General features: G+C 41.3%; 1 protein-coding gene across 2 annotated transcripts in view; it reads left to right on the plus strand.

The window, feature by feature from the left end:
• GCN1 (GCN1 activator of EIF2AK4) overlaps positions 1-8,826 on the plus strand; it is a 38,307-nt gene extending 29,481 nt beyond the window's left edge. The window contains exons 49-58 of one of the 2 annotated variants that reach the window (XM_079323103.1): positions 560-829; positions 942-1,055; positions 1,446-1,676; positions 2,308-2,501; positions 3,079-3,193; positions 4,235-4,331; positions 5,175-5,323; positions 5,901-6,005; positions 7,353-7,571; positions 8,118-8,826. In XM_079323103.1, coding sequence (XP_079179229.1) covers positions 560-829; positions 942-1,055; positions 1,446-1,676; positions 2,308-2,501; positions 3,079-3,193; positions 4,235-4,331; positions 5,175-5,323; positions 5,901-6,005; positions 7,353-7,571; positions 8,118-8,243 — 1,620 coding nt within the window. In that variant the 3' untranslated portion in view covers positions 8,244-8,826. The remainder of the gene's footprint in view (positions 1-559; positions 830-941; positions 1,056-1,445; positions 1,677-2,307; positions 2,502-3,078; positions 3,194-4,234; positions 4,332-5,174; positions 5,324-5,900; positions 6,006-7,352; positions 7,572-8,117) is intronic. The other variant, XM_079323104.1, reaches the window with a different exon arrangement.
• Positions 8,827-11,897: the final 3,071 nt, after the last annotated feature.

The raw sequence follows: 11,897 nt of genomic DNA on the forward strand, positions 1-11,897 counted from the left end.
CCAGAGAACATCCTGGAGTTGTGACTGTGGACAGACATTTTCATAATCAGTTGGTGAATTAGGAATGAGTGACAGAGTCCTGTTGTCTTTCTGCTGTGGATACCTATTAGATCAGCTTCTAGCCCCAAGTCTGCCTGGAGATCTCTAATGTACCCACAGACATGCTTGTAATTAGTGCTGTGACGCACAGCATTAAACTACCTAAATCAAAAAATGTTATCTGACTAGACTCACAGTCTCTCATGGGTGAGTAAGATGGGGGAGACTGAGCTACTCTAATTTTTGTAAATTAGCTCTCCTGCAGCTGCTGCAGTGATCAGTTCAGCAGAGTTTGGTCACTTGTTAAATTTTAAGAATTGGTCATACCTGTGTCTTCACCAGGACTGAGTCAAGCCTTTAATGGTGATGTGATCACCTCTTTAATGAGAAACAATTAGCAAGTGGGGTGTGTTGTAGTATTTATCTACAGACAATGCTGGGGATAACATGGAGAAACCTGGGGCTAAATTTGGCTTTGTTCTGTTTGAGAGCTAATGTAAAGTTAATTTGGACTCTTCAGGAGATGGCAAACTGCCAGTCTGTGATCCTGTCTGTGGAAGATGATGTTGGACAAAGAATTATAACTGAAGATTTGCTAGAAGCTACCCGCAGCCCTGAGCTGGGCATGAGACAGGCAGCAGCTGTCATGCTGAACATCTACTGCTCCAAGACAAAAGCAGACTACACTGGACATCTCAGGAGCTTGGTTTCAGGCTTGATCCGCCTGTTTAATGACACCAACCCTGTAGTTCTGAATGAAAGCTGGGATGCACTTAATTCCATCACCAAGGTGAGAAACAGCTTAAAAAGGTTACAGGAGTAATGCTTGGCCTGAGAAGACTTCACAGAAGATATCTGGATATTGTGTTGCCTTATCTTTGTTTTACCCCTTTCTCCTGCAGAAATTAGATGCTGGGAACCAGCTTGCTCTCATTGAGGACCTGCACAGGGATATCCGGATTGTAGGGAATGAGGCCAAGGGCGAGCATGTGCCAGGATTCTGTATTCCTAAGAAGGTAAAGGGTCAGAATGAGTGTGGATGTAACCCTACACAACACCCCTCTTGCAAGGAGGTCTCTGACAATTCTGTTGTGCACATAAGTTATGGTTGCTGACTGCTTTTTGTGGGGGAGTAACACTGGACTTCTGTGCCAAATTTCTCTGGTTTAAAAATTCCCTGAGCTGCCACCACTTTTCTCATAGCAACTGGCTTAGTAAGGCGGAGAGGCATGAAATCAAACCAAATAAAAGTAGCTCTGTCAATGTGGAATCAGGCAGCTGAAGGTCAACAGGAAATTGAGAGAAACTCTCCAAGTTTGTGCATCTGGTGTATAATAGGATCAAAAATAAGATACATATTTCTTGCGTCTTAGCTTCTAAGCTTTCTTATCTGATTTTCGTGACAGGGAGTGACTTCCATACTTGTGGTGCTGCGGGAAGGTGTTTTAACTGGTAATCCAGATCAGAAGGAGGAGGCAGCAAAGGCCTTAGGGCTGGTTATAAAGCTGACTTCTGCTGAAGCTCTCAAACCATCTGTGGTGAGCATCACTGGGCCACTCATTCGAATCTTGGGAGATCGGTTCAGCTGGAATGTCAAGGTGGCTCTGCTTGAAACATTAAGCCTTCTTTTAGCTAAGGTAAGATTGAAAGTATTGAACTGTGGTTTGTGAACATTTTCCATGGCAACCTTCAGAAATATCTGTTGCTGTTCATGTAAACACAGCTGGAATGCCTGCTGCTGTGGATTGGATATGTAGGAATAGCACTGTAACTGGATAGCATTCTTCCAGCAGCTTCTGGCCTACAAAAAAAGCCCCCAGCGCTGAACCACTGGGCTTCTTAGAAATACTGATAAATACTGATTCCATTTCAAGTGATTAAAACCCACTATGTAATTAATCTTTCCTGTATCCAGCATTTTTATGTATTGTTTAGTGCAAAGATCTTCATGTATCTTTGAACAGAGCTGAGCTTTTGTTCTCTGTATTCAGTGGTCTGAGTACAAAAGGCTGTTCGTGATAATGTAAAATTTCTCAGTGCTGCCCTTGTATTTCAGTGTGAAGAAAAGATTATTAGATTGGAAAAGGTCAAAGGTTTTGTGATAAATTGTTGTTACATGTTTTTCCTACTTTAGTAGCACATTGGATTTAACGAGGGCTGTCTGATAACAAACTGCTGTAGAAGAGGTTATGCTGGTTTTGGGCTTTGATCTCTAGCTGCTCTTTAATACTTGACCTCACCACTTTCCCTTCCTCCACTCTGGAACAGGTTGAGATTGCTTTGAAACCGTTTTTGCCCCAGTTGCAAACAACGTTCACCAAAGCTCTGCAAGACTCAAACCGCGCTGTTCGCCTTAAAGCTGCCGATGCTCTTGGGAAACTCATTGTCATCCATGTCAAAGTGGATCCTCTCTTCACAGAGCTCCTGAATGGAATTCGTTCCAGCGATGACTCTGCCATCAGGTAAGCTGCAGCTGACAGCTCAGACCTTCCTGCTTACTGAGGGTGAAAGAAAGAGCTGGGATGAAAGAACAAAACCCCAGTTAGAATGAGATGTGTGTATTCATGGAAGCAGTGGACTGTAAGCCAAGAATGGGGATGGTGGAGCCTTCCTGTGTCAGAAGGTGAGCTGTCAAGAGTATTTAGGAGAAAAAGTGTTTGGGGTCTGTCTGGTTCTCCTCTCCTGCACATCCCCAAGCAGCCCACTTTCAGATAAAAGGCAATATTGACTGTCAGTCTGACCTGAAGTAAAGCAGCTGTTCTTGTATCCTAAGGGCACAGATCCCTAAGATATGAACTTCCTGACATGGTAATTTTTTTAATGTTTGAACAATCTGGAAGTATCTGTGTTGTGTTAGACAAAGACATGGAAATGCTGTCTAGGACGGAGTCTCCAGCAGTGCAGAGAGGGGATCACTGTCCCAAACTGTAAGGCATCTCAGTGTAATTGCTGTGCAAGCATCTGCAGGTATCCAGAGCAAAATTTCACTTGGAGGGTGGGGAGAGGCAGTGTCTGAGTGTAGAATGTGATCTCTTGCAGGGATACGATGCTGCAAGCGCTGCGGTTTGTCACACGAGGAGCTGGTGCAAAAGTCGATGCTGCCATTAGGAAGAACATCAGCACCGTGCTGCTGGGGATGCTGGGACACGATGAGGTACTGCTTCAGCCAGCTGCAAAGCTCCCCTGCTGCACACAGTCTTGTTCCTACATTCAAAATACAAACTTTCTAACAGAACTACTGTCTGAAATAACTTCTGAGGAAATTACTAATGATGCAGTCACAGTGAAGAATTGGAGATTCCCAACCAGTCATTCCCTGGTTACTCTGAAAAGCTTCCAGTTTAATGTTTCCTTGGCAACTGCATATATGGGTTTGACCTGCAGCTCCTCACTAACAGGTTTTGGGTAGCTGTGCTGTCAGGATTTGCTTTTTACCTTGGAGAAAACCTGTGTACCTCACTATATGCACAGAATGTGTTTGTAGTCTCTCAGGTGAGGTTTATCACTCTGTGTGAAAAATTTTTCAGATAATGGCAGATTTTTCTCCAATGAGAGAAGCTGTCCAAGCTTAATATAGGGTCTTTTGTATATAGCATATAGCAACAGTAACATGAGTGAGATTAAATTAATAATCTAATAATATCTTTTTTATGTCAGTCTCTGTAACAGACATGCTAGAAATAGAAAAATTGAAACATTCTAACTGAGTTGTAAATTTGGGGGAGAAGTGGACAGTAATGGGATGGTCATATAAGGAAGCCAACATAGCAAAAGCCTGAAGTGTTAAAAGAAAAGTAGTAAGTTTATCACAGAGACCAGCTCATCCAGAGATCGCTAGAAATAACACTTACAGTAAGTGAATCTCAACTAAGCTCTTGTGAACTCATCTTTTAAAACATAGAATTTCATCTTTATGATCTTTACATTTAACAAATCAGAACTTAGATAAGATCTGTAATTCTTCATTATCTGCTGGCTTTTTTGACCTTAGATTTGGTTTTAAGTTCCTTTATGTACAAGAAACCATGTGAACTGAAAGAAATCCACGGGGAGTAGGAGTGAAATACTACTATTTATTTTCTCCTCCTCTTTATTTCCTGACATCTTCTGACATTGTTTATCTTGCTGCCTGTCTCTGGGGTGTGTGGAGCTCAAGCCATGTTCTCTTTCTCCCCTTTCTCCCATCCCCTGTCAGGATGCCACCCGCATGGCCTCGGCCGGCTGCCTGGCCGAGCTCTGCGCCTTCCTGTCCGACGACGAGCTCAGCACTGTCCTCTACCAGCACTTACTGGGTAAGTGAAGCTGCTTACAGGACTGGAACACATTCTGAAAGCAGGGCAGGTTCCTTCTCAGCCATTGATTCAAGCTGACTTTGTGACTGAATCTCTGCTCTGTATTTTCTTGTGCTTTTCTTTGCTGGTGGCTCTTAATTTGTGCGTTCTGCTACACAGGGAGCACAGGTACCTGTTGTCATTGGGGTTGCCCAGACTTTTTTCTCTGGATTTGTTATCTGATAACTTGATAAAAGCACTAGCATGGCTGAGTAATTGCTGTTGCCAGCATGAGGACAGTTGGACATGACAGGATGTTCAGGCAGGATGGACAGGAGGGGCCACCCCAACTTTTGGGAGAGCACTATGATCTTAGGCTGGCTGATGCTAATTGCAGGCCACATCTGTTGGCTGCACATGCTTTTGGAGAATTAACTAATTTGTCTCTAAGTTAGAAAAAAACATGAGTTTTATAGGACCCCAGTGTTAGAGAGTGTTATGGATTACTGTCCCTGTGGGATTAAAAAGGAATTCTGTTGGCAGGTCAAATTATAGATGATTTTTGCAAATTTATTAGAGAGTCAAAGCTTGTCTAATTTTGAACTATCAGAAGTATCTGAGTTGAACAAGACAGCCCCTTGTTTGTGTGCTTCCCTGCCTGCACAGGTGGTTTCTTACCTGGAAAAGGTGCTGATTTTAGCTCTGTCTGTATGTCTTGAGAGAAATGGAGGAAGCAGGGCATTGCTTTAGATGCTGCTCGTTGCATCATATTATGGCAGTGAATTGACAAACTGCCAAAAGGCTGTCAGAAGAAGAGGACTAGACAGCAGGAGCCCTGCCATTGTTCTGTTCTTTCCTCTGCAGCAGATGTTTCTGGCATTGACTGGATGGTGAGGCACGGCCGCAGCCTGGCTCTCTCTGTGGCTGTGAACGTGGCTCCTGGCAGGCTGTGCTCCCCAAAATACTACAGCAGTGTCCAGGAGATGATCTTCAGCAATGCCACGGCTGACAGGGTGAGTCCTGCCCAACAGTGGGGGAGTGCTGTTGCAAGTGCTTGTTGGGAGCAGTTTTGAAAGGTGTGTGAGCAGGTTCCTGTGATAAAAACCCCCAAGTGCCATCTGAACATTCTCCCTTGGGCTAGATGCAGTTTTTATGGTGAAATTACACAACTGTTCTGATTCTTTGAGTTCTGATCTCTGGGGAGGTGAAGATTAAATAATCTTTAACTGCAGAGTAGCTTTCATTTGGAGTAAATTACACTCCTGTTTCCCTAGAGAGTTCTCATTCACAGACTAAGCTTGCAAGAAGTGGAAATTACTCATTTTAGGAGGGAGATTTTAAATCTGGTGTTGAATGAGTAGTTTGTGGTAGGAATTTCTGGTGGGCTTGGTGGGCCCTGCCTTATTTCTTCTGGCTCATGGTTGCATTGGGATTTTTTCATCATATTACTCAGTACCATTAACCCAATGTTTTCCTGCTTTGATGCTGCTGTTCTTTTGAAAGATGGGTTTAGCCTTCCACATGAGTTGGTTTTAAAGGCTATTGTTGAATTCTGCTATAGTAATACCAATTCTTGTCTTTTTGTTGAAGATCCCCATTGCAGTTAGTGGCATCAGAGGGATGGGCTTTCTCATGAAATACCACATGGAAGGGGGAGGCAACCTGCCTCCCAAACTTTCCAGCCTCTTTATTAAGGTAAGAATTTTCATGTTAACTACCTGGTGGTGTTCTTGTGTGATCTGCATCTCTCTTTGACCTAACTCACGAGTGAGTCTGTCAATTCCCTGAAAATCTAGATATTTCTTTTTGAGACAGAGTGCAGATATAATCACTGTATCAGCTTGCTTTGAAGCTGTGAATACAACACTGCCATCCCTGCTCTAACATGGAAATTTGCTTTTGAGCTTTCTGTGCTGAATTTCAAGTCTGATTCTTATAAATGCATTTTTCCTTTGCAGTAGCAAACAGCTGGCAGAGAGGCAAAGAGTGGGAGGAAGCTGTCAGCTTTTTAAGATTGATAAAGGTCAAACAGCCTTTGCTAGAAATGTATCAAATACCAAAACTCACCTGACCTGAGAACACTGAAATTAACATATTTTTCAGTTCATTTGGATTTAAATATTTTTCTTCAAAATTCCTTTATTGTTTCTTTTGGTGTGTGGCTGGGGTTTTCTGGTTTCTTTGGTGGTCTGCCCTCCCCAAACCCCACCACACACCTGAGTATCCCTCTTGGCAGGCAAGGATAGATAGAGAGGGGTGATGCTGCAGCATGTTGCATTTTCAGATTTTACTTTTCTTTGCAATTTCCTTAACAAACTACCAAACATGCCAAGTTTGGCATGTGAGGAGCTTGCAAAAAGCAAATCCTGACAGCACAGCTACCCGAAACCTGTTAGTGAGGAGCTGCAGGTCAAACCCACATATGACATGATACAGGCCAACATTCTTCAAAGCAGACTTTTTGTTTGAAATTAAACATTTTTATATTAATACAATAGTATTGTATTAAAATATAAAATATCACACTGGCCACAAAACCTTTATCACCACATTAATAATGCACTTGACATTCAGATGTTAGCTTTCATGTTTTAAATGGGTTAAGATTAAAATACAAAACTCTCATTCTTTGAATTTTGAAGTGAAGTCCACTGTTAAAATGCACCCAATATTCCAACCAGAGACTGGCTTGGCTGTTGTTGCTGAGTGAGTGTGTTGTAGAGGTGCTGACAGTATCAGCTTTTCTGCTCTTAGTGGTCATTGTCATTTCCTGAGACAGTTGAGATAACATGTGACACTGTCACCAACTACATATTTAGAAATTTTCTATTGAAAAGTTGTCTTGGTTTGAAGGTTTGACCTTCTCTTACACAGTTTAGTCAGACTTAATTGGTAACAAGTGTGTGTCTTGTGTACCTGTGAGTTGAAAACTGTTTGCTTTTCTTAGCATAGTTTTAAATGCTTAAATTGGAAAAAAACCCACCTGCTTTAAATACATGTCCTTGGTATATCTGAATGTAAGTGTATCTTTGTCTCCTTCAGTGTCTTCAGAACTCATCCAGTGACATCAAGTTAGTTGCAGAAAAGATGATTTGGTGGGCAAATAAAAGCCATCTTCCCCCGTTGGATACTCAGACAATTAAACCAATTCTCAAAGCACTTCTGGACAACACAAAAGACAAAAACACCAGTGTAAGAGCCTACAGTGACCAGGCTATTGTGAACCTTCTGAAGATGAGAGCGGGTGAAGAAGTGCTTGAGGTATGAGACATATAAAAAACCATAATTGTTGGTAGCAAGGCTGTGTCACCTCGTTCTTCTTTTGTCTGTGTAGTGCCTGCAGCCTCAGAATGTGCTGAAAGTCTCTTATGAAATAGATGAAGTGGGACATGCCCACTTTCATTTAGACCTTCAGCATCATTCTCATGCTGAGCTCTGAAGAAATCAGCAATGCCTGTTCTGTATAACGTTATAATGCAGCATTAATAGAACTGAGGCATTTAACATACCCCCTTAAGCCTTGCCTGTGCCAAGCTGGCACTGATAATTTAATGACTTTTATTACTTGGATGATCACAGTGGTGCTAGGGAGTATTTAGGATGGACTACTACTTCATTCATCCATTTCCAGACCCGTTTCTAAGTCTGACCTGCTTTTGGATAGTTCTCATGTCTGGAATTGTAAAACCAGGTGAAGACTTTTGGGACATCGGGAAGATTTCAGTTAATACAGTATGTAAGGCACTCACTCTGATTTTGCATGGTGTGTGGTAAGGAGTTGGTAATTGGTGCTGTTCCCTTCCACAGTCAGTTTCCAAGATTCTGGATGCTGCCAGCCTGGAGCTTCTGAATGAGAGCTGCAGGAGGTCCCTGCGGAAGCTGGCTGGGCAGGCTGACTCTGAGGAGCAGATTGATGACACCATCCTGACGTGATACAGCTCCCCAAGACCAGGAAACACTGAACCGACCGCTGCATCAGCATTTCAACTCCAACACCTAATATAAATGTTTTCATTTTTGAAAATGTTAATTCTGATGGGATTTCATGAAAAGGACTCCCAGAGAGTATTTTAGTATCAAATATACCAGGATAGCCTTAATTAGACCCACACTAGATGAAAATCAAAAATTTGGTCCCCTTTTTGAAACAGATAATGCGCAAGAGACAGACATACTAACCAATACTGGCCAGCTGTGGCCAACCTTGAGATGTGGCTAGAGCACATCAGGCTTAAACTCTGGTGACAACTATTTCCTTCCCAGGGTCTGTGCAAAAACTCCAGTACTACAGGTATTGTTGGTTTTTCCATGCACCCTGGGGGCAGGAATAGAACTCAGTGAAAGTTCAGTTGTATTGTTTCTGTGTACTGCTAACTTGCTGCTTGTGACGGTTCTGAAGACTGAAAATCCCTGTAAAAGCGAGTATTTAAAACAGCCTTAGAAATCACAGATGCGAAAGGGGGATTAAATGCAGTCTGTTTAGAGAAGGAACATTTAATAAAGGCTCTGACTTTGATCCTTCGGATGTAAACTGTTCTTTTTACAAATTCATTTGTCAACAAAAACTGTGATTTACTTTTCAGACTGTTTGTTTTAGGGCATACAGTTTGTAAAGTGGACAGTGCTGTGATCTGTGAAAACCTTTTGCAGAACTGAGGCAAGACAGGGTTTAAAGTCAAGCCAGAACTGACATTTAATGAAATTTGTAAGTAATTACTCCCATTAATTTCCAAAGTATTTTTGATTACAGGCAGCTTTTTATTTACCCAACTTGTGAAAAGTCCTTTGTATTTACATTTTCAAAGGCTTCACAAGATACTTGGCATTAGGTTTTTTTTGGTCAATGAGTTGCACTGCTCCAAGAAAGTATTTTATTTTACCTGGCCACATATATCTCTCTTTAAAAAAAAAAAAAAAATTGTTTACTAGTACATTTTATGTCACTTGATGGAAATAGTGAAGATCTTGTTGCAGAATACCAATTTTTATAAGGCAAAATGAGCTTTACTTTCCACGTAGAGCAATAGTGAAATGAGCCTTATCTATTTTATGAAAGTCACAGAATCTGGTTTGCACCTGAGAGGCCAGAGCGCTAACATTTGTTATTTCATGTGGGTGTGTGTGTGTGTGTGTGTGTGTGTGTGTGTGTTATCTTTCTTGCTTATGGCTCAAGCCATGATGATGAGAGAACACAACACTACACATCATAAAATGTGAAAGCATGAAGTGGAATCCCATGGGACCACGTGTTCTGCTGGAAGCAATTTTCTGCTTGTTATGGCAGTAGCAGCAAACACAAGAACATTTTTGTCATACTAATGCCTCAAACAGCAAGACAATTGTGAGCAGGTACTTGGGAGTCTTGGGGTTCATTCTGGTCAGAAATAGGAGAATCTGGTAAGAGATTCTTAGTGCTGTGTCAGTTCCCAGCCTGTGGTGTCCTGACAACAGATTTGCTATAGGAGTTAGTGGAAGGAACTTGGGAATTTTTTACCCTAAGATAGGCTCAGCTCCCATTACACCATTCCTAGCTGATTGCCACACACTTGTAGCATTGTAGGATGGAGATTCTATAGCCTCTCTATGCCATCTATTTCATTATATGAGCTTATGAAACTGTCAGAACATACCTCATGTCTGAAGAAAGTTTTCCTTGCTGCTTGTCCTGTTCCCACAGACATTGAAATCAATCAATTTTTGCAGCAACTGCATTGTCACTTCAGTATCCTCACCCCTGGCTGAAATAAATTTAGATTTTCTTTGTATTTTCTTAGAGATTTCCATGTTTTCTAAACTTACACTGCTGCCCCTCATGTTTGTTTCATTCTGACTCCTCTTTGCCTCGAGGTGTCCACTGCTGACCCTTTGCAAACCCCTCATAACACACACAATTGTTCACCCCAACACAAGCTCTGGGTGTTCCTTTGTTGCACCACCACCGTGTTGTTGACATGTTCAGTTTGTGATCAGCTACAAAATGGTTCTTTGGGTAATTATCTCTGATTTTGTATTTATGCATTGGATGTATTTCTACAAAACTGCACTTCCCACTTGGTCTGATGAAAACTTCTATTTCATCACATTCAGCTGCATTCTGAAGGTGGGTTTTAATTCTGATTTTTTCCTTTCAAAATACTTGTGAATCTGAAATGATCTTAAAATTACATATTTTGCACTGAGTTGGTAATAACACTCAAGAGTGAAAACTCAATGCTCCTGAAGATTTGGCAGCTCAGGGCACTGGGATGTTTTACCTGTGATGAACTAGCTGTGCTTTGGGATCACAGGAACAGCAGTTAAACCATGAAATGCAAAACCTTTACCCTGAAACAGGTACAAAATTTGAGGCCATTCAAAACCTATAAAGTAGGTGTCAAATGCTCAGTGATTGTACTGGAATTACTGCAGCCAGGAAGGAATGGAAAAATGTCAAGTTTTGGTAAAGAATGGCTCTTTGAGCTCTTATCAATGGGCACCTTGGCTTACCTATTTTGATTCCAATTGATGCTCCACATGTACCTGGAAAAGAAAATTATAGGTACACGAAGCCTTTTTTATTAACTTGTTCTTTAGAACAAGATCTTTCTAAACAAGATTTCCAACTTAGGTAGCAGCAAGTGGAAAAACTCATTCACCTTCCCAAACAGCACCTGAATTTCTACACTGAGCTTAGTTGTTCCTGAGAGGGAGGAGTAAAAGGTAGGAGTTCCTTGCACTTGTGGAGAATATGCTGATTTTTCAGTCATAGTGAAACACTCGATTTGGAATTTTGATACCTACTTTTTGCTAAACTATTTATACACTACAGTATAATATATAAATATCAGAGACAAAATACCCATAATTTTTGCCACAACATGAGATGTGATGAATTGATTGTGCCAACTTAGAGACTAAAGAATTTTTTTCTCATTTCAAATGTCTTAAAAATACCATTTGTCAGTAAAAGATAATTTTTCCCTACAACTGATGGTAATAACATCTTTGAACTGTCAAGCAACTGTCTCTGAGTGACAGCTGAATTGGGTGTATTTCAAGAAGATCAAAAAATAATTTATGAGAAAGGTTTAAACTTACAAGGTGCTAAAAATTACAGTGGAAGAGAGATGTAAAAGCATAAAATATTAATTTTTTTTTATTAGTCACAGCTCTTACTGTCCATTTTATTTGGCAACATCATGACGTTTTTCACATGATGAGGTTTCATGAGCTTAAAAACAGAGATAATAGGAGTCACTGTCATTTTGGGTTTGAGCTGGTGATTTATGTGCTGGATTTAAGGGATTTCCCTGTCCTCAGTTACTCTGGTGGTGCTGGGTTGCATTTGCATGATGGGCTGCCCCAGTGCTTGTCTGGGGTGGGTGATATATATATATATATTTATATGTGTGTGTGTGTGGTGTTTAAAATGCAGGAGTTGCAGAGTGAACTGAAGGTCACATGAGTGTTTTCCGGGATGTGAGGACCTTGAAGGGGTGAACTTTGAAAACTATAATACATTTCTGAAGGTCAAGATTAAGAAAGGTTTATAATTAGACAAGGTTGCCCCAGTCCCCACCCAGCCTGGCCTTGGACACCTCCAGGGAT

The sequence above is a fragment of the Erithacus rubecula genome (assembly GCF_903797595.1).
Source record: "Erithacus rubecula genome assembly, chromosome: 19".
NCBI lineage: Eukaryota > Metazoa > Chordata > Aves > Passeriformes > Muscicapidae > Erithacus > Erithacus rubecula.